Here is a 23,136-nt window from a genome sequence, read left to right as displayed (position 1 = left end):
TCACTTCCATTTGTTTGGAATGAGCATTACACTTTAGCTGCAGTCACATGCACCTCTCTATGCACTTTACAAATCCCATAGTCCATAGTATTCTATGTTGGGAGTGAGCAAGAAAGTGTGGCTATGTTCCTACATGGGATGGTGGAGAACGAATGTAGCCAACCTGTAACAGGAAGCTGCATTATGGCAGCAAACAAAGGAGATTGGAGAAGGCTGAGAGCAAATTATTGTACTTTTTGTGTTCAAGTAAAATTCTATTTTTATAAACCACAGTTTCGCGTCACTTTAATACCTTGCAGACGTTCTAACCCTTTGTGCTGTGGATCTGTATATTAGTTCTCCTTAAAAGCATTGGTCCGACATCCAGTTCTGATTTCCAAATTACGAGTATACTTAGGCTGCAGTGAATTATACACAGATTTGGTCTATTTATCCCTACAGAAATGTAAACCCATCCTCCAATGCTATTAGATGTAGCAACCATGATAAATGTCCTGTATAAAATATCTTCCAGAGTCTTGGCTTCAACACAGTTTGAGCCCACAGCAGCACGGATGGCTTTCCCTTGTTTTGATGAACCCGCCTTTAAAGCCACCTTCTCCATAAAGATACGGCGAGAAGCAAGACACAGTGCTGTGTCCAACATGCCCATAGTAAGTACATTTTATAAGATGTCAAATGGCGAAAGACAGATTAACTTCCTTGTAACGGTACCGCGACCCACAATGTGCTTGTGTGCTTCCGTCTGTACACCGATTTCTTCCAGTCTTGAACATAGATATCAGATATTATAGCCGCCCCATACAAAACTAGCCGAGATTAAGCTTATATAAGACCTGGAACATTTATTAAACAGACTCGCACAGAATATATACCACACCAGGTCAGGTGAGCCTGATTACATTATCATATGCAGAAGAAATTGTATACAGAAACATAATTAACCTGAGCTAATTACCTAGCCATCTGGACAGAAACAATAGGTGAATGGGAATCGAGACCCAGGCAATGTTATAATTAACTTGCTAATTAACTCAGAACTGCAACAAGGCTAAAACAAAGTACATTACACATTATCCTATGTATAAACTACGAACATCATATTAAACAGACAATAGCAAAAGAGCCCAGTAGCAGACTGTCTGTCTCCTACATTGAAGTACTTGGAATCCACATCTTGCAATGCTTTGATGATTCAGAAGTCAGACTTCATGGCAACGGTCTATCATAGTCTATGAGGCAAAGCTCATACAATGTTCTATCATTCTGATACAGTGTCATTAATGTATCATAGATTTCCTGAAGCATATTGATAAATATTACTGTCCCATTTGAAGTAATCAAAACCATATTCTCAGTGTCCATTAAGTAGTTGTCCATCATTTTCTTGGTCACCCTGTACCCCTAATAAACAAAGGGTGACTTACACATAAGAGGGGTCTAGGGTCCCAGAGTCTGTGTGTCTTGGGGAGACATGGACTTGAATCCAAAGTAACATTACTCCAAGCCCCCCCCCCCCCCCCCAGCATACACCTCACAAAGAGTAGTGTTCCCTTAAATAATGCCAGTGCCCATAGTCAGTAGGCAAGAGGCTAGCCTGCAGTCCCCTCCAAAAGCCTCTCTTCAGAGTGGGTTTGTCACACTTCTGTATGGGCCATGCAAAGAACGATATTATATTCATTGGTTATCATTCTTTGAAACCCAGTTAATTTCTAATCGATGCCACAGTTGTCACCATTTGCTCCCATGTTTGTAGGTTGAAGAGCAGTTTCACCTCGGGGTGGTCTGAAGAAAGGACATTAGTTTGTACAGTGAACTTTAGTGTAAAGTGACTGGCCTCAGGTGATACACAGAGATTAAACAAATCCTCCTACATAAGGTGTACCTGTCTAAAAGTTCTCAAGCTTATCTGAGAATTCAGAAAAAAGGGGGCAGAGAGCTGAAGGTACACTGTGCAGAGCTCAGTGAGGGTAAGTCTGAAAGCTGATTGGAGGGAAGGGACGCTCCCTCCTCCACACAGGAACAGAGCTGAGGCTGTCAATCAGCTGAAGGTCCCTCCCTGTCACAATTTGTCTCTTGGTGTCAGAGAAATTTGACAGAAGTGATTCTTACTGATAGCAGAGGAACGAAACAGCAGACAAAAGTGACACTTTTGGGGGCTGGATCAGCACTGCAGGGGGAGAAAAGCAGTGATCGCGGCCCCACAGGGCAAAACCTGCAATCTGGGGGCAAAACTGGGGACTTGGTCTGGGGACAGTGTTCTCAGTCCGGGGACATCTAGGCACCCTACTGTAGGATTTTTCTCTACCTCAGCCACTCTAGGCTGACAGGAGTAGTGACAGGGGTGTTGCTATGCCTGTCAGATAACAGAGCGGCAGAGAGAGCGTTTCATTGAAGCATGGTATGTGTGCCACTATTATCTGCACCCCCTACTCTGCCCCAGTTCTATTCTAAAGTCCACTGATTTTCAAAACTTCCAGTGGTATAATTATCGGAAGCAGGAAACAAGGGCCATTCACAGGCTGATCATGCATAATGTGTCTGGTACAGGCAATATTACTTGTTGAATTAGGGTCACAAGTTAGTTGTGTAATAGATCCACCACAGTACTTTTTCTTTATACTGAAATGGAAAGTTATACCTTTTTATAAGGAGTAGCAGATTCCATCCACCACAATTGAAGCTATCTTCATGGTATTTTATAGGGATGCACCGAATGTTCGGCGGCCGAACATTATTCGGCCGAAAATAGAAAAAATAGCACTTTCGGTGTTCGGCCGAATAAGTCAAAAGGCCGAATAATTTTGTGCCGAACAATAGGGCTGAACGATAGTCGATATGATATCGACTATCGTTCTGTGGCCATAGGCGATATTCATATCGCCGAGGTCACGATATTTACATAGGCAGGGGGAAGGGACTCGGAGGAGGACAGGAGGACTCACAGACTTCCGTGAAGCCGGGACACTTCAGCGGTGAGCATACATACATTACTCACTTGTGCACTGCAGCCCGCCCCACACATTCAGTGAGTCTTACTCTCCTCCCTAGTTTTTTCAATGGCACATTCAGGGAGCCAATCACGCCGTGATTAGCTGCACAGTGAACCAATCACGCGTACCTGCACACCTGATTGGTTCCGCTGTGCCGCTACTCACGGCGTGATTGGCTTCCTGAATGTGCCATTGAAAAAACTAGGGAGGAGAGTAAGACTCACTGAATGTGTGGGGCGGGCTGCAGTGCACGAGTGAGTAATGTATGTATGCGGCTGTGCTCCTTTCCAGGCTCCTACTAGTCCACCTCCAGCCTCCTACTACCACCACTATGAGAGACTATCTGTCACTGTATAATCTGATCGAGTCCACACTGACACTGACTGACTGTCACTGAGTAATTGATGTTACCACATTAACCCTGACCTGCCCAGTGCCCTGTATCTGAAATTAAAATTTACAAGGCTGCCTGCATGCTTCCCGATTTCCATTCCCAGCATCCTTCCCAATCCCTACAGTGTCACTAACATTAACCCTATGGTACAAGGCTGCAGTGTGCACTGAATCCCATTCCCTACAGTAACATTTAGGGAGAGAGAGAGACATGAGAGGACAAGAGAGAGAGAGAGAGACAAGAGAGGACAAGAGAGAGGACAAAAAATTGGCAAAATAAATGGAAAAAATGCGAAACACCACGTTCGGTATTCAGCCTTCGGCCAAGCATTTCATTATTATTCGGCTTCGGCCAAGAATTTCATTTCGGTGCATCCCTAGTATTTTATTTTATTTATTGCAGGTTCTTGTATAGCACTGTCAATATTATGCAGCTCTTTACAAATTTACTGTACATTCACATCAGTCCCTACCCTCAAGGGACTTACAATCTAATGTCTCTGTCTCACATTCATACATACACATATTAGGGCCAATTTAGACAGGGGCCAATTATCCTACCAGCCAGTCTTTGGAGTGTGGGAGGAAACTCAAGCAGGCACAGGGAGAACATGCAAACTACAGGTGGGTAGTGCCGTGGTTGGGATTTGAACCAAAAACCTTAGTGCTGCCAGGCAGAAGTGCTAACCACTTAGCCACTGTGCTACAACCACATCTGTTCAAAGAGGGATCACCACCTCAAAAATCGGCAAAAGACTTTATGAACAAAGTATAAGGGGCTCATATTATAAGCTCTTAGATCCACAGAGCTACCCGCACTAATGCTCAGTGCACCCAACAATTGTCTTTATCTATAATCTACATTGTCCTGGCTCACTAGATTATGGAACATTTCTCTATCCAGGTGAAGACTGTGAAACTGGATGGTGGGATCCTAGAAGACCACTTTGATGTCAGTGTGAAGATGAGCACATATCTTGTTGCCTTTATTGTTTCAGACTTCAAGTTCATAAGTCAAGTGACAAATCGTGGAGTGAAGGTAAGGACTAAATTCCAGGCACATAATATATTGAATAATTGAATGCAGATGTGTATCCCTTTACAATAATTAAATGTATTTGATATACAACTGGCATGAATATCTGTGTGCGGTTTTGATATCAGTCCAATGTCATCCCTTGCACAGCATCACACACATGGGAAGAGGGAGGCTCATCACCAGGAGCCAGTCAGGCTTTGCTGCATGCAGAAGTGCTAAGAGGGATCATACTGACAGGAGGAGTGAGAGAAGTAAACAGGGGGGTGACTTAGCAGTGTGTTTCTATTAACTTGTTTAGAGCATTCGACTATAGGCCTAGAAGTGACACCACTATATTCTTTTACTCCAACAAATAAAGTGGTTTCACTCTCCTGGCCTGCAGTTTGTTAGAGTCGGGGCCGGCGCTACCACTAGGCGAACAAGGCAGCCGCCTAGGGCGCAGCCATACCTCTCGCTCCCAAGCTTCCCTGATTCGCCAGGATCGTCCCCGGCGAATCAGGGCTAAGTCCTGGAATGCTTGCGGCGGTGCAGGCGGCTTGGTTCCCGCACGCCGCCCGCGAGTTACACACACACACACGGCAGCTGGTCTCTCCCCAGCTGCCTGTGTCAGTGTAGAGTAGAGAGCAGAGACAAGCACTGAACCCTCCCCCTTCCTGTGAGTTTACTGTACACAGAGGAGAGGAGGCGGGCAGCAGCTCTCCACTCTCTGCAACAGCCGCTCTGATCTGAGGTCTGTGATGTTTATAACTAATACTAACTTGCAAGGGGGGGAGTGTATGGAGCTGGGGGGGTGTATGGTGCTAGGGGGGTGGAGATAGATGCAGGGGTGTGTGAAGCTGGGGGGGGGGGGTGTATGGAGATTGAGGGGTGTGTGAAGTTGGGGGGGTGTATGGAGATGGAGGGGGTGTGTGAAGCTGGGGGGGGGGGGTGTATGGAGATGGAGGGGTGTGTGAAGCTGGGGGGTGTATGGAGATGGATGGGTGTGTGAAGCTGGGGGGGTGTATGGAGATGGAGGGGTGTGTGAAGCTGGGGGTGGGTGTATGGAGATGGAGGGGTGTGTGAAGCTGGGGGGGGGGGGTGTATGGAGATGGAGGGGTGTGTAAAGCTGGGGGGGGGGGGTGTATGGAGATGGTGGGGTGTGTGAAGCTGGGGGGGGGTGTATGGAGATGGAGGGGTGTGTGAAGCTGGGGGGGTGTATGGAGATGGAGGGGTGTGTGAAGCTGGGGGTGGGTGTATGGAGATGGAGGGGTGTGTGAATCTGGGGGGTGTATGGAGATGGAGGGGGGGGATGTATGTCATCTTCCTATCATCCCACCCCTTGTCATATTCACCCCCCCCTGTCATATTCCTACCATACCTCCCCCTGTCATCTTCATCCCCCCCCCTGTCATCTTCCTACCATCCCACCCCCTGTCATCTTTATCCTCCCTGTCATCTTCCTACCATCCCTCCCCCTGTCATCTTCATCCCCCCCTGTCATCTTCCTACCATCCCACCCCCTGTCATCTTCATCTTCCCTGTCATCTTCCTACCATTCCACCCCCCTGTCATCTTCATCCCCCCTGTCATCTTCCTACCATCCCACCCCCTGTCATCTTCCTACCATCCCACCCCGTCATCATCCTCCCTGTCATCTTCCTACCATCCCACCCCCTGTCATCTTCATCCCTCCTGTCATCTTCCTACCATCCCACCCCCTGTCATCTTCATCCCCCCTGTCATCTTCCTACCATCCCACCCCCTGTCATCTTCATCCCCCTGTCAGCTTCCTACCATACCACCCCCTGTCATCTTCATCCCCCTGTCAGCTTCCTACCATCCCACCCCCTGTCATCTTCATCCCCCCTGTCAGCTTCCTACCATCCCACCCCCTGTCATCTTCATCCCCCCTGTCATCTTCCTACCATCTCACCCATCATCTTCATCCCCCCTGTACCCCACTACCAGCTTCCTACCACCCAAGCCCCTTGAATTTATTGGTGAACATCATATATGATGGACGCAGAGAAAATTTTTTCTTCCAATGAAACCACCAATGCAGGGAATTTTTTATTTCAGTGACACCAAGGATGCAAGGACAATCTTTTTTCCAGTGACACCACAGATGCATCTCTACCCAAAACCCTGCTCACCCATAGTGCAGTGACCCTGTTTTTAAAATGTTTTTTTTTTGGGGGGGGCCCAAGTAGCTGGTCTTGCCTAGGGCACAAAATAGTCTAGCACCGGCCCTGGTTAGAGTTGTAACAAATTACAAAAGTAGCTGTGCAGTATTACAAATCCTTTTGCAGATAAGACCGTCCACATGTATTTATTTCAGCCATGTATGTAGATGTCTTCCTAAAGTTCAGTTTTTATTTTTCCATACATTGAAGGAAGTGATCATTTAGTCACAGGTCAAATGAAAACTGCTGCTGCGACAAAAAAAAATACTTTTGATTCTTGTGCAGCACGACTCCTATAGACTTCAATGTAAAATTGCTAGCAAGTTGTACATTTGTATTAATTGCAGCGGCTTTGCTGCTACTTCTGAGGCAGTGTTTTTTTTTTTTTAACCCCCACCATTCCTCCCTGGTAATCCTTGCTGCCTAAAAAGTTCCTCCCTAGCTTATCCCATTCACACCTGAGCGTAGCGGAAATGCATGTTCCCGCTCACAGGTTTTGTTGCGTGTTTTTCACATATAAACACGCATCGTGTATAGGACTACATTAATTTGAAGGGCTGCCCTATGCACGATAAACGCTCCAAAGTAGCTCAAGAACCTTTTCGGTTTTGAACATTGCTTATTTTGGCAGCAAAACACTTTTGGGGTGTCATTAACAATTAGCCTGCATTCACATTTGCATATTTCCAAACTCAATGCAGCCCGCGTTTCAGAAATGTGCTTGTGTTTCCATTCAGGAAGCGCTTGCATCTGCGCGTTTCTGAAAGCACGCAACCAGCACAGAAAACGCATGCTTTGCCATGCATTTCAAAAACGCAAGGCAGCATCCAAATGCGTGGCATCCTCATGGTGCCATTTAGGCTGCGTTCGCATCTGCGTGTTTCTGAATGCACGCCAACCAGACAGAAAATGCAGCCTAATTGGTAATGACACCCCAACACCCCAGTCATATTTAGCAGACATTTGTTTTTTAGCACAACAAGATGCACTACAAATGTGCCAAAACGCGCACTGAAAGAAAAAAGTGACACTCTACAACTCTAGAGCTACTTTAGGGGAATTGCTGCGGGTAGGGTAGCCCATTCAAGTTAATAGGCTGCCCTATGTGCGACGCACGTTTACGCTTGAAAACGCAAACAGAATCACACGTACCGCTGCGCTCAGGTGTGAATGGAATGTGCTTGGAAGGAACTTTTTTAGGCAGCAAGGATGACCAGATAAGAGAGGTGAGGGTTAAAAAGAAAAAAAAAAACAGATCCATTAAAGTCGCATAGGAATACTTCTTCCCAGTAAAGTCTCTTCATGTTCTGAAATAGTGGGGTTTTTGTGCTACCATTTTGACCCTATAGATCTCTCCCTCCGCCACAGTAAGTATGCTGGGCTGAACTCCAAACCCTTTCAGATTTTCAGAGGGATGTGGGAAGGCTGCCCCCTTTCTCCTATCATTTTTATTCTTACCCTGAAGCCCTTGGCCATAGCACTTAGAGAGAACCCCAATATAACAGGAGTTATATATGCTGGAGTGCACTCTAAAGTGAACCTATTTGCTGACAGTGCTCTCCTAGTCCTCACAATTCCTCTTATCGCCCTTCCAAACCTGCAAAGCACCTTAGCACAGTTTACTACAATCTCAGGTATTCAAGTGAAGCCTGCTAAATCCACAGCTTTAAGTATTTCCTTGTCTAACGATATGGTATTGCATCTCCAGCCTTGTTTCCTATATCACTGATCGACTTCGTCCTTGAAATACTTAGGAGCTAAACTGACACCCTGATACGATTCCCTTTTGCTGCTAACTACTACACTTTATTGTGCTCTTTGACCTTCTTTATGTAGTCTTGGAAATTCCCCTCTCTTTCATGGATAGACTGTAATAACACCATTAAGAAGACATTCCTGCCAAAAGCCCTCTACTTCGAGACTCTCTCAGCTAGGGTCCCTTCTTTTTATTTATACCTCCTCCAAAACAAAATCCTCAATTTTATTTGGGCCCACAAACACCCTGAAATCCTCTATTCTTCTGTTTTCACTCATAGATTGCAGCGTAGTTTGGGAGTGCCTAACTTGACTAAATACTATCAAGCAGCCCAAATGTAAATGTAAAATGTAAAAAAACAATAATATTGGAGTGCTAACAAAACCACCAGCTCATGAAGGGTAAATTGGTTGGACGAACAGGGGATGGGAAGGGGAAGGGGAGGATGGGGAATGGAGACTGTAAAAACCAAAGTGGGAGAAATACCATAAAATTGATAGATGAAAAGTCCTGAAAGGAAATGTCCAAAGGCACTGAGCTGCTCTCCGCAGAAAAGAGGAATTCTGGATTGAACAAAAAAAGGAAAGAGAAAAGCGCTCCAAGTGCAGACAGTCTTTATTGGTAACAAGGCATAAGTAGTAAAAAACTCACTAGACACCAAGATAATGGAGCTGTATCACATCATGGACATGAAACGATCCTCTGGGGGGTGCCATCCTTTCGTATGTAGCAGTATGTGGTTTGATCCCCGATCACAGGAGAGAAGGAAGCCGGCTACCTCCTTTAATTTAAGTTTAAGTTTAATGTTGGTTTAATGTTTCCAATGTGTTTGATCGATTGAACAGACTCCACATATGTGCTTTTAATGTTTCCAATGTTTTAATGTTGGTTTAGTGATATATTGTAGTGTTATATAGGATTGCCTGGTTTTATATGTAGTTTTAAGCCATTAGTAGGATTTTTTCTTCCTGGGCTGTGTCCAATTACCATTTATCGTGCACCACATAAACCCTGGAATAATCATGGCTCCACAGCACCTGAAGAAAGAGCGCGCGAGGCCGTACGTGACCTGGCGCATGCTCAGAAACGTGTCATGCATACCATGAATATTCCACATATCTCACATTCCCTGGTGACAGGGCCGCATTCCATCATCCACCGCACAACGTAGCTGCCGCCTTAGACGCTGACTGCTGCAGGAGGTAGCCGGCTTCCTTCTCTCCTGTGATCGGCGATCAAACCACATACTGCTACATATGAATCGATGGCACCCCCCAGAGGATCGTTTCATGTCCATGATTTGATACAGCTCCATTATCTTGGTGTCTAGTGAGTTTTTTACTACTTATGCCTTGTTACCAATAAAGACTGTCTGCACTTAGAGCGCTTTTCTCTTTCCTTCAAATATTACATGCTATCTTTGATGTCCCGCTCTGGTTTTTCTTAGAAAAGTCCAAATGTTGACCCTTTTCCCATTACGGCCTTACTATGGCATCCACAAAAAACACACCAAAATTTAGCAAATTTCGATAAACATAAAAAAAATTGCCACTATATTTTTCTAAAGGGTTTCCGCTTTCTGAAAATGTATGTTGTTTAGGGGTTTAAAGTAATTTCTACCAAAAAATGCTGATTTTAACATGTTTGCAAAAAAATAATAAAACGCGCTTGTAGAAAAGCTGAATGTGTTTTATGTTCTGTATGATTTTTCTGCTTCCGTTTTAGATATCAGTTTACACTGTGCCCCACAGGATAGAGCAGGCTACATATGCTTTAGGTGCAGCAGTAAAACTTTTGGACTTTTACGAAGAATATTTCCGTATTCCATATCCATTGCCAAAACAAGGTACTGTGTTTTTACCTGGTGTGAGAATCTTTTCTAAGGTTGGTAGTATGTGTTGCTAGTGTTGATAATGGACTGTTTCTTGTTTTAAAGATCTTGCTGCGATTCCTGACTTTCAGTCCGGTGCAATGGAAAACTGGGGCTTAACAACATACAGAGAGTCCTCATTACTGTATGACCCAAAGACATCCACAGCCTCAAGTAAACTCTGGATCACAATGGTCATTGCCCATGAACTGGCGCACCAGGTCGGTAGGGACTTAGCTATAAAGTTGTTTGGTGATTCTGTATACCAGCTGAAAATCCTGTCCAAGAGCTTTTCATTAATCTAGTTTTATTTAGGGATTGATTTACTAAAGGCAACAAGATTGTTTGCTTTGCAAGATAAGTTGAAATTTGCACTTTTTGAAAATTTTGCCTGAGCTTAGTAAATGTGGTGAAGCTCTGCTGACTTCCATCATCCAATCATGTGCAAGCAAAAATTATTATTTATTTTTTTTTGCATGTGATTGCTTTTTCTTTGTAGAGTGAAAGTTCACCACATTCACTAAGCTCTGAGGCAAATTCCCTTGCAAATAATACAGCCTATTTGCTCTTTTGATAAATCAACTCTATAGTGTTCCCATAGCTTCTTGTCTTTATCTCTCCCTGTCCAATTTACACCTGTAATCATTCTATTCATATTTAAAAAGCATTTATAGAATTTCTTACCTACCAGCTGTAACTTTGACCTGTTGGTGCTAACATTGTCAACTGCATTTCAGTTCAGTCTCTCCTTCTGCACTTTTAGACTGGATCATGCACAACTACTTTCTTGGAGGGCCAGCATCTAATTAAGAAACTGTGCTCTCCAAAATTACTACTAATAAAAATGAAGACACTTAATTTCTATGGTTTAAATTGCATTTTCTAGTGACTACTCTCTATTTAGTTACAGAGACCATAATTGTATTTACACTGTGGATCCAATGTTCCTCTTCTATGGGGTCAATGCAGTTATCCTCTTAAGTGCTGGGATTTTCTATGGTCCTCTACAGATACAGTGCACTAGATCAAGATATATCAACCTTAAAAAAACACCAGTCCATCCCCTGAATTAAAATGGTTGTAACTCAAAAAAAAAAAAAGATCCTGTTCCTTTAATGCACAATATACAACATAGTGCTTCTGCGGTGTCATTTGTCCCATTCTATGCTGTAAAATACCTGATTGATCCTGGCTGTTCCTGTGTCCCCCTGTGTGTGCTGACCAAGGTAATCATGGCTGCTGATTCATGATACTGTGGTCAATTTACATGCCTCCATCCTACTGCTCCCCCTCTACCCCACCCTCCCTGACTGTCAGCTATTGAGTCATGTGAGAGCCAATCTGCTCCCCGTCCCTCCCCTTCTGCTGCTATTCTGTGTAAAGTCACTGTCTACTTACTGGAATCCCCTCTGTTATAGGAAACTATGTTGCACAGTGTTTGTTTTTTTAAAGCAGAGTTCCAGCCTGGGGGGAAATAAAATTAAAAGTCAGCAGCTACAATTACTTTAGCTGCTGACTTTTACTATAAGGACTCTTAACCTGTCTAGGGAGCCTGCAATGTGCAGGTGCTGGTCTTACTAGTAAGGGAAACCGGCAGTGAAGCCTTCAAAGCTGATTTCCTACTGCATATGCTTAAGTCGCGCAGCACTTTCTGGATCGTCCTGTCATCTTCTGGGACACACACAAGTCCCGAGGGTGGGGTGGGACAGGGGGGCATGATTTGATCTCTGAACTGACGTACCTAGCCACAACGGTGCTCAACAGATTGAAAACGGATTACCCCATGGAAACAAGGTAAATCAACCCAAAACATAAATGTCCAACATGTGGTTTTAACTTGCTGCTGTGAAGCGGATGGTGCAAACATGGAAATGTGGGTGGAACTCTATTTTAATTTATGCAGCTTAATACCTTATTTCAGAGCGTCGCTGTGCAGTCACATGACCTCCCGCCGCTCTCCTCCTTTCCTTCAAGGTGACCTCAGAGAGGAATCTCAGCACCTCCCACTGAAGTCCTTAGATCACGGAAGGAAAGCGGCGGGAGGTCAAGTGACCGCACAGCAGTTCTCTGAAATAAGGTATTGAGCTGCTTAATTTGAAAAAAAAAAAAACTAAGACACTGTGCAATATAGCTTACTAAAACAGAGGGGATTCTAGTAATTAGGCACAGTGACTTTACAGCCGATTTAATACCTTTATATCCAAATGGTCAGGCCATCATTTTAGATTTTACCTACAGGTGGCACTGCAGACAAAAGCTCCAGATTAGATGAATAGTGCTGGAAATTGTAATTATTAAGGCTTTGTACATGGGCATTGTTTACTTATATATTGTGTGTATTTAAATGCATTCTGGCTGCTTTAACAATCCCCGTTTGCCAAGGTCCTTAAACAGTTCTGAAATTCTTCGTTGTCTGCACATTGTCCTTTAATAATCCAAGAATCTATGGTATATTGTGCAGGCTGTGTGTCTTGTATGTATGAGGTCTTGCTAATTATTACAGTTACTTTTACTTTCTTCAGTGGTTTGGGAACTTGGTGACAATGGATTGGTGGAACGATCTGTGGTTGAATGAAGGTTTTGCAAAGTTTATGGAGTATATCGCTGTCAACATCACCTATCCAGAGCTACAAGTTGTAAGTTCTACACTGATGAGTGCAGCTCACCAATGTGCACAACTAGACTTCTCAAAATGTTGTAATTACTTATTCAATATGTCCTTGTAATAGGACCTTGTTATTACCTTTCCGCTATCTTTCTTGCAGTTTTTATTGACCTTTTTAATATGGCTTGGACAATATGAAACAAGCTATCTGTTTTGATGGATATAGACAGCACACCATAATGGACTTTCAAATCTGGCTGTACTAAAAAGCATGGACATTTCTATCTATTTTATTTATGACTTTTGTACTAAAATTCTATGATGTGGCACTTAGTGGTCTAATTATAAAAATGTGGTGTGCAAATGTCCCAGCATTCACCCTATACCAAATAATTTGAAAGGACATTAATATACTATATATGCTGTACCTAGAGTTACAGAAAGGCCATTGTTGGGACTTTGGGTTTTTTGAAGATACCAGGTCACAAGAGTCATTAAGTGAGGCAGAGGCAATGCTGAGCAAATCAGATGGAGCTATACAAGTAGGCTGTGTCTAATGAAAAAATACACGTTTTATCAGATTGTGTACATCATTCACTGTGGATTATATGTGAAAATGTTAATGTAAAAGTGTCATTGTTGTTTCTTGCAGGAAGACAAATTCCTAGACAAATGTTTCAGCGCCATGGAGGTAGACTCACTGAATTCATCCCATGCAGTGTCTACACCTGTAGTGAACACTGAACAGATACATGAGATGTTTGACGAGGTTTCCTATGATAAGGTAATAAATGATAATTTACTTATGATTTGTTAATGGTATGCCAATGATTGCTCTAGCCACTATTATGCTGTGCTATGTTGACTATGGATGACCAATCTGTTTAAAAGTCTACGCTATAAAAGTTAAATAACAGCTTTTTATTTGCACCATTTTATAATTCTAAACTGCTTGATGGAACATCACTTCCAGTTGTAATTCTTCCTTCTTTATCGACGTTGGCAACTCTTTGTTGGAGATAGATAGTTGAATTATAATTAAACAGCTGATAATGGTAATAAGAGTTAACACAATATTGAAATGCCCAGGTAGTGGAACTTGTGCAGCTGACAACTGTCTATTTAGATTTTGGGTATATCCATCCAGGAGGTTAAAGCAGAAAACATGTGCAGCTTGTTTACAGGACATTAGAAAAAGTCCTATGTCACAAGAGCGTCATTTATATTACCTTGTCTTCTTTGTGTCCCAGAACTGGTTATATTGATTAACAAGAAAGCATTTTTACATTTGTGGCTGTCTGTGTATCAATATAAATGATATATTTCTATAATTCTATTTTACAGGGTGCTTGTATCTTGAATATGCTGCAGGACTATATTGGTACTGAAGGTTTTGAAGCTGGAATCATAAATTACTTGCGACGTTTCAGTTATCGCAATGCCAAAAATCAAGACTTATGGGACAGTATGACTGATGTAAGTTCGCTTTATTTTCACTTGAATTCCATTCTAAACTAAAATGGTCTGACTTAAATCTTTGACTGTCATCGAATATGGAACACATCATGGCAATCAAATATTTAAAGCATGGTATGGCTGCGACATCATAAAGTAAAAAATCAACCCTCTTGAAAATCAAAAGATGACCTAGTGGCCATAGACCCACAGGGAGCCATGATAGTACCTTTTCATCCCCCTTGTGATAGCAATAAATAAAATAAAATGATTCCCAAGTATAATAAATAATTAGGAAGCACAATAATGATAAAACATTAGTGCACTTACAAAATGTACATATATGTACAATTAGGAAACACAGACAAGGTATCCCTGCACATGTTTAACACGTAAGTATTTTTTTAAGAACATTGTTTTAACCCCTTTATGACAGTCTTATGCATATATGTGGCTGCATGACAGGTGGGCCATTACACCCAACCAACAAATATATATGCATCTGTTATTCTGGAGCGCATTAAATCGACACCACCAGAATTGTGACTGAGTGTAAAGCATAGAGTGCAAGATTAAGTAACACACTGAGTTTAGGGGTCCAGATTAAGTAATGCAGAGAGTTTAGGAGTCTAGGTTAAGTAACACACAGAGTTCAGGGGTCTGGATTAACAACACTCAGAATTCAGGAGACAGAATTAGGTAAAGCAGAGGGTTCAGGGTCAGGATTAAGTAACACACAGAGTACAGGGGTTCAGATTAAGTACTGCACAAAGTTCAGGGGTCTTGATTAAAGTGTTTGTTACCCTCAGAAAAAAAATAGATCCTGTCCCATTGAAGCATGTTACACAGTGCTTGTGCTGTGTTATTTGGCCCCCTGTATCCTAAAAAACCTGTCTCCTCATCCTGCCTGGTTTTGCCACCAACGTCCACCCCCCCCGTAAATTGACCATGGTTTTTCTCGTTCAATCATTTTTATTGAGAAAAAAAAAATAAGTACAAGCAAACATAAGTATCATAAAGAACGTTGTAAAACAGATTTCTCTATCGCTCATTGACAGACATAGTCCTCGGTGATACAGCACCTTCGGGTTATGTCGCCTCCACAGGAGTAGGACTAGACAGGAAATAAAATGCTCTGGCCACACCCTAGGGGCAGTCCCCGAGGGTATATCCTCTCTCTCTCTGCCACAGCAAATCAGTTTTTTTCTGTCTAGTCAGGAGTAAGGACCTAGATACCTTGCTGGGATCTTCGGTCCTGGCAGGATTTTTTTTCTTAGAAAAGATTTTTTTTTAGACAGCTTTTTTTCTCCAGTGTTCCTGTGAGATCTTCAAGCAAGAAAGCTGAACTGGGCGACGGGCGGGATGTTGAGATCCAGTGGTCACCCCAGTTCAGCCTACGAGCGCGTGCAGGCCATAGCTCCGCGCTGGGTCGGCCGCGACATAGTCCCACTGGACGGGGACTGACCCTGCGAGTTAAACGTCTCGCTGAAACGCCAAGGACCATGAGTCATGGCGTCCGTATTGGTCGACAGCCCTCCAACTTCGGTGGAGAGGGGTACTGTCAGGAGTTGGCGCCCGCCTGGTTCCGGTATGGTGAGTAGTATGTTCCCCTTTTCCCCCTGACGGGTCTTGTGGTGAACGCGGGCCCCTCTCTGTAATGGTAAGGATGGGTTCCCCTCTATCCTATAACATAGCACAGATCCCCCTATATTGAGTGTGATTTGTGTGTACAAAAAGCCAGCAGGCTTGGTTTGGGAGCTGACAATCTAATTACAAAGTATGTTTAAATGATTGTAATATGTGGCAGCACTGGAATCTTACTGTGATACTAGAAGTATCCTACCTGTCAGAAGCCACAGGACATGTATGCGGCTTGCCAGGTCACTCCTCCAGCTGAAGCATGTCTCCCGACGGCCACGCGGTTCCGCCAGGGTTCGGTACCGCCGGTCAAGCTGATCTCCATGAGAGAAAGATTTTGCGATGCCTAGTTACTCTGCAGGACGCCGCTATGCTGTAACAGACTGCCGTAGATCGCACGAGGCCGCCATTTTGTCTGCAGCATGGGGGCGGCCATGTTTGAGGTGACTCAAACACCTCGTGGAGCTAGGGGAGGCACCGGAAGGCGCGCAGAGGGGCGGAGCCGCCTCCTTTCTTCCCGGGCAGCCAGCCAAAAGACTTCCTGTTTGTGGAGACAGCGCTGTAATCTGTTGCAGTGAACTCTGAGCATCAAGTGGTGAGCCTGGGGGTCTATCTCTCTCTCTCTCTCTCGCTCGATAGGGATCCCTAGCAGGTAACACTGAGGGGCTTTTGTGGCGCTGGGGGTCTGGAAAAAAAAAAGTTTTTTATTTAAGTTTGGATTGAATTTTCCAGGTAGTTACTGGAATAATCATGGACCCTGCCACACAAGTACCCCCACCTGTTTCCCTCGAGGGGGCCACGGGACCCGTCGGTGCACAGAGTATGGATGCATTTACAGCAGCTTTGGAGTCTTTGGTGGCTCGGGTGGAGATGGCCTGTCAGGGACGGGGGTCAAGAAAGCGACCCCCGCCTACCCCTATATCATCTGACACCTCTGACTCAGATTCAGAGATGGTCACTGCAGCTGCAGGTCTCTCTGCAAGGGCTGTTATCTCAGGTAAAGCTCCCTCAGACAGTGAGGAGGATGTTCATTCTTCTGCCATAATTCAGGAAGAAGCATTGGTGGACGCACTAGTTGTGGCGGTGCGGGAAACCTTAAGACTTGAGGTTTTACCGGCAGAGGCAACTGAAACAGAGATTCCCTTTGGTACTAACAAGCCCATCAAAACGGTTTTTCCTGTACCCAAGTGTTTTGGTAATAAAATTAAAGGAGAATGGGAGCATTCTAAGCGTACCTTTACTATTTCCAAGCGTATTGCTAGACGCTATCCGTTTGAGGAATCCCTCATTAAGAAATGGACGGTACCACCAGTGGTGGATCCACCTATTTCCAGGCTGAATAAAGCCACGGTTATCCCAGTGGAGGACACTTCGTCCTTTAAGGATCCGGTGGATCGAAAGATGGAAGCGGAGTTCCGCACTATCTTCTCCCTGATAGGGTCAGCATTTAGACCAGTAATTGTTATTGGTCTAGTTTCCCAGACACTAACGGAATGGGCGAGATTGGTACGCCAAGACCTGAGGGGAAAAGATATCCCCCAGGGAACATCTGATTTGACAGAACAAGGGCTACAGTTTGTCTGTGACGCAGCCTTGGATGCTACCCCCCTATTAGGGCATGCATCTATGTCAGCGGTAATCCTCAGACGTGTGCTGTGGTTAAAATGCTGGTCAGCTGACCTAGGTTCTAAAAAGACCTTGACGAATCTCCCCCTTCAGGGGAATCGCCTATTTGGGGCCACCCTAGATGAGATCATTAAGGATGCCACTGGGGGCAAGAGCACTTTCTTGCCACAGGCTGCTAAAGCTAAGGGACCTCGCAACAAGCGAGGACCTTTCTTTACCGCCCATAAAGGGTTCGCACGCCCGGCTGGAACAAGCGGGAAAGGCAAGACTCCTCCAGGAGGGTTCAAGAAGGGCTGGTCGGACAAACAGAGGACCGACTCAGCCAAACCCGAAGCAAAGGATTACACAGCCTGAAGGTGCGCCCCCACCCGGTTTGAGGGTGGGGGGACGTTTTCACCGGTATTCAGGACATTAGATCGAGCATCGACTACTGCTACCGGTGCGATTCTTCCCTTCCAACATTTAAGTACTACAGGGAGCGGTAGTCACCGTTCCCTGAACAGATCTTTTCCTTTACCTTTTCCTAAGATTAGTCTCAATTCCCCACAGGAATCGGATCTGGTTGACCAGACAGACCAAGAAGCCTCTAGCCAGGTGACTTCAGTCCCTGAGGTTCAACCAGGAAAGATCACCGTTCCTGATAGGAATCAGGTGTCTGATAAATGTGTGGGAACAGAAAACGACCAGACTTTCTCGGATAGTCGGGGCCAGATAGCTCTAGGGACGCCTGGTTCAGATCCAGTCAGTGCCAGTGGTCCTAGAAATTCTAGGCTGGCCTCGTCAAGCCGGCCTGGCCGACTTGGACTTGCTAGTCGCGGACTTTCCGTGGGAACTGCGTCTCAGGGAGTATCTGCGGTCTCAAGAACCAATCTACCATCGTGCTTTACAGTCGCTGGTTTTAATGGCCTGGCCATTGAGACCCAAGTACTGAAGGACAGAGGGTTGTCAGCTTCAGTCATTCCTACCCTTATTAAAGCAAGGAAAGCGACTTCCAGCAGAGTCTATTATCACACATGGAAGACTTATATCGCGTGGTGCGAATCTTTAGGATTTCCTCCACGTACCTATTCGGTGACTCGAATATTGGCCTTTTTGCAAAAAGGGGTTGAGCAGAAACTAGCCTTGAGCACCATCAAGGGTCAAGTTTCAGCATTAGCAATCTTCTTTCAGAAACCTTTAGCTACCAAGTCCTTGGTGCGGAATTTCATCCAGGGGGTGCGGCACCTGGCTCCACCAGTCCGCGCGCCCTTACCGCCCTGGGATCTTAATTTGGTTTTGTCGGTTCTACAGAAACCTCCTTTTGAAAACATCAGGGAGATTCCCTTGCTTACTTTATCCCAGAAGGTGGCCTTCTTGGTGGCTATCACTTCTGCACGCAGGCTGTCAGAACTGGCTGCTTTATCATGCCAGTCCCCATACTTGGTGATTCATAGGGATAAGGTAGTACTTCATCCTAAGCCATCCTTTCTTCCAAAGGTGGTTTCAGATTTTCATCTGAATGAAGATATTGTACTACCTTCCTTGTGTCCTCAGCCCAATCATCATCGGGAACATGCGTTGCATTCCTTGGATGTGGTTCGGGCAATCAGGGTATACCTGAAGGCTACGGAATCGTTCCGTAAGACGGATTCACTTTTTGTGATCACGGATGGCCCCAGAAAGGGGTTGCCTGCATCTGCCGCGACTATTGCCAAATGGATTAGACAGACGGTGGTACAGGCTTATTCTATTAAGGGTCGGAGTCCTCCGTTCCCTGTTAGGGCGCACTCCACTCGAGCGCTCAGTACTTCCTGGGCCTTTCGCCATCAGGCGTCAGTGGTCCAGGTATGTAAGGCGGCCACCTGGTCGTCGGTACATACCTTTACAAAATTTTATAAAATTGATGTGATGGCATCGGCGGATGCCTCATTTGGCCGCAAGGTTTTGCAGGCCGCAATTTGAGGAGACCGGTGGTCTACCTCGAGGGTTTTTTTCTGTTGAAAATTTTTTTGTTGAGTCTCATCATTGAGGATGAGCATTGTAAAACTTCTAGTTGGCACCGGTTGGGCCTTCTAGATTGGATTTAATTTCCATTTCTCCCACCCCTCATTTGTGGTACTGCTTTGGGACATCCCAAAGGTGCTGTATCACCGAGGACTACGTCTGTCAATGAGCGATAGAGAAAAATGGATTTTTGTAAAATCTTACCGTAAAATCCTTTTCTCTTAGCTCATTGACAGACGTAGTACCCGCCCCTCTGTTTTGGAGTTGGGTTGGGTTAAATTCTCTAAACACTGCTTTGTGATATAACTGATTTGCTGTGGCAGAGAGAGAGAGGATATACCCTCGGGGACTGCCCCTAGGGTGTGGCCAGAGCATTTTATTTCCTGTCTAGTCCTACTCCTGTGGAGACGACATAACCCGAAGGTGCTGTATCACCGAGGACTACGTCTGTCAATGAGCTAAGAGAAAAGGATTTTACGGTAAGATTTTACAAAAATCCATTTATACGCATAGAAACTATGTAAGGTACAATTCTCCAAGAGTAAGAATCATGAAAGTAATCTTCCAACAAACATTGTGAAAAACCATGGGCCTGGAAACCAGGCAACTATTGAGGAATTCTTTATAACAAAGCGTCGTAAAGGAATTATAACTGAGAACGAAGTAACTCTTGGAGAGTCCGTAACATTGAACACTGAAGTTTAGGTAAGTGCTGTCCCAAATTCCCCCTAAGAGTCTCCAAGATAAATACAAGATGAGGAGGACAGTAGCATCGGTGGTTAGATCCCTGCCCCCGAGCACCCCGTAGGGTTGCGATACATTCGGGGAACAGGGTACACACCAGCGCAAGACAGCGTCCCCAAGAACGGCAGGGAGCCATCGGCCATTTTGCACACATGAGGAGGGTGGAGGCTAATAGTGAGGAAGCCGGGAGAGCTACAATCCGCTAAAATACACCGTAAACCCAGTGGAGAAGGGTAGCGAGGGAGAGGTAGGGGAAAGGGAAGCGGGGATGTGAAAGGGAGGGGAAGGCCGGAGATAGAAGGGGGAAAAGGGGGAGAAGAGTGGAAGAGAGAAGTCACCGGGGGCATAAAACGGGCGAACTCAAGGTAAGATCACAACGTAATCTGAAGAAATTGGGCCCAAGGTTCCCAGACACTCTCAAATCGTGGGACCCGGTTATGCAAAATAGCCACAATTTTTTCATGTGTCATTATCCACGAAATTTTCCTTTTAGCCAGGCTGTAGGAGACCGATGGCCTCTTCCACGCTTTGGCAAGGGTAAGTTTGGCCCCCAGTAGCATAAAAGTAATTAATGTTGATAAATTTTTAGAGTAATCATGGGGAAAGTTGTGTAAAAATGCTGTCTGAGGTGTCTGAGGAATCCGGAGCCCCGTGACCAAACGCATCAAGTGAAACATTTTGTTCCAAAATGACCGGATTCTAGGGCAGGACCACCAGGTATGCATTAAGGATCCCTGGAGGTCGCACCCCCTAAAGCAGAGCGAGGAAGTGTTGGGAAAAATGAGTGCTAGGCGGGTTGGGACCAAGTACCATCGAGTGATAATTTGGACATTCGCCTCAATAAGTGTGATATTGACAATCCCCTTGAAAGCTTTATGGAAGATTCTGTGCCAGGCGTCCCTAGTAAGGTCCAATTGTAGGTCCTGTTCCCACTTAACGGCATATGCAGGTTTTTCGGGAGAATCCTGTAAAGCAGAATATATGACCGAGATGCCCCCTCTCATGTCCTCTGTTTCTGAACACCACCGTTCGTAGTTAGTTAGGAAAGGGGGTTCTTTCTTGTCCGACCATAACGAACAGAGGAAGTGATAAATTTGGAGGTATCTGAATTTTTCCGTCAGCGGCATCTGAAGTTTATTAACACAATGAGAAAGGGACAGAGGGCCTGTGGAGGAGAGGAAGTGCCCTATACGAAATAATCCCTTGTTTGTCCACCACTTGAAAGCTCTGATGTCATGTCCTGGGGGAAAAAGGGGGTTGTGAAATATATGAGACAGAGGCTGGAGGGGTGAAACCAAAGACCGGAGATGGTACAGTCTTCTGGCGAGCCCGATCGAATGTGAAAGGGTCGGCGCCAGAATTGCCGGCTGCAATTTAGGTGGACACCAAGCAATATAGTCCAGGGTGTGGTTGGGAGTGGCCTGTCTCTCTATGTGGAGACCATGGTTTTTTATGGCTGCCCAGCCCTGACACGGAGATCAGTTTACCTGCCTCTGTCACCTGTAGCCCTGCTCTGTCTTTCTCTGTCCTCCTCTCCTTCTTTCCTCCCTGTCTGTCTGCTTGTGATAGTACCGCCCCTTTCCCTCTTGCTGCTTTCAAAACTATAATATATTCATGCCATCCCCTCTGTTATTTAACAATATGTGTCCCAAGTGTCTGATCTATATAAAAAAAAAAATGCTGGTTATACCTTATATAAGAGCGTCTCCCAGCACTCACGTCCTCCCCAGAGAGAGTCGAGGAATGCCGGGAGACTCTCTGATATAAGGTATAATCAGCATTTTTTTTTTATAGATCAAACACTGGGACACATATTGTTATATAACAGAGGGGATGGCATGAATATGGTATAGTGACTTAACCACTTTAAGTAACGCAGAGTGTTCAGGGGTTGGGAGTAAGTAACACACAGGGTTCAGGTGTCTGGATTAAGTAACTCAGAGAGTTCAGGAGTCAGGATTAGGTAATACACAAAGTTCAGGGGTCAAGATTAAGTAACACACAATGTTCGGAGATCAAGAGTAAGTAACGCAGACAGTTCATGGGTCAGGGTTAAGTAATGCACAGAGTGCAGAGGTCATGATCAAGTAACGCAGAGCGTTCAAGGGTCAGGATTAAGTAACAAAAAGAGTTCAAAGGTTAGGATTAAGTAGCACACAGCTTTCAGGGGTCAGGATTAAGTAACACAGAGAGCTCAAAGGTCAGGAGTAAGAGTTCAGGGATCAGGTCAGCAGTTGCAGACTGTTGCTTGTCTCAGCCACCCGCTGGTGCCCAGCATCGTCCCCGCGAGCCGGTCACTGTAAAGTTTTCAGTGAGCAGGCACCAACTCATCTTACTGCAAATGTCCAAATGACATGGCTGGAGCAGTCTGTGCCTTTGCGGCAGCATAAATTGTCGTGCACGCCCATGTTCTCCAGCAGCACAAACGTTTAAATTGCCGCTACTTCAGTGTGATGGGTTGGAGCCTGCACACTGCAAACTTTACTGTGCCTGGCTCCGTGGGTCACTTGTTTCCTAGAAACAGACCCCTCCCAATGGGGACTGTCCCCTGGAAACAGGGGCGAATGGCAACCTTATGCTAATTACATTACATAATATAGGATTTTATTGTATGCTTATTTTTCAGGTTGCATGTCTTCATCTTTAATTGTTTCTCAAGCCCTAACAATCTTTACTGTAGGCAAATTTTAAGTCTACAGCAGGCATTTCAACAATGTATGTTAGCACAGTAAAACCTTCCTAAAACTGAAGGTATTTAAATGTCTTATTCCATCACTTATCCATATCCTCTTTTCAGGACAGTGGGTGGAGCGGTGCAAATCAATGCTTTACCCCACCACCAGCCAAATGCACATCCAGTACCACTGGTGTA

The 23,136-nt window shown here is 44.9% G+C and overlaps 1 protein-coding gene across 2 annotated transcripts in view; it reads left to right on the top strand.

Moving 5' to 3' along the window:
• The window catches only part of ERAP1 (endoplasmic reticulum aminopeptidase 1), a 128,032-nt gene that overhangs the window by 75,766 nt on the left and 29,130 nt on the right, over positions 1-23,136 (top strand). For both annotated transcript variants that reach the window (XM_082265640.1, XM_082265639.1), the window contains exons 3-9: positions 515-653; positions 4,291-4,425; positions 10,069-10,189; positions 10,280-10,434; positions 12,736-12,849; positions 13,471-13,602; positions 14,163-14,294. In XM_082265640.1, coding sequence (XP_082121766.1) covers positions 515-653; positions 4,291-4,425; positions 10,069-10,189; positions 10,280-10,434; positions 12,736-12,849; positions 13,471-13,602; positions 14,163-14,294 — 928 coding nt within the window. The remainder of the gene's footprint in view (positions 1-514; positions 654-4,290; positions 4,426-10,068; positions 10,190-10,279; positions 10,435-12,735; positions 12,850-13,470; positions 13,603-14,162; positions 14,295-23,136) is intronic.

Source organism: Pelophylax lessonae, assembly GCF_965119305.1.
Source record: "Pelophylax lessonae genome assembly, chromosome: 1".
In the NCBI taxonomy this organism is placed as follows: Eukaryota; Metazoa; Chordata; class Amphibia; order Anura; family Ranidae; genus Pelophylax; species Pelophylax lessonae.
The sequence above is the reverse complement of the archived record's forward strand: the minus strand, read 5'-3'. Positions and strand labels throughout refer to the sequence as shown.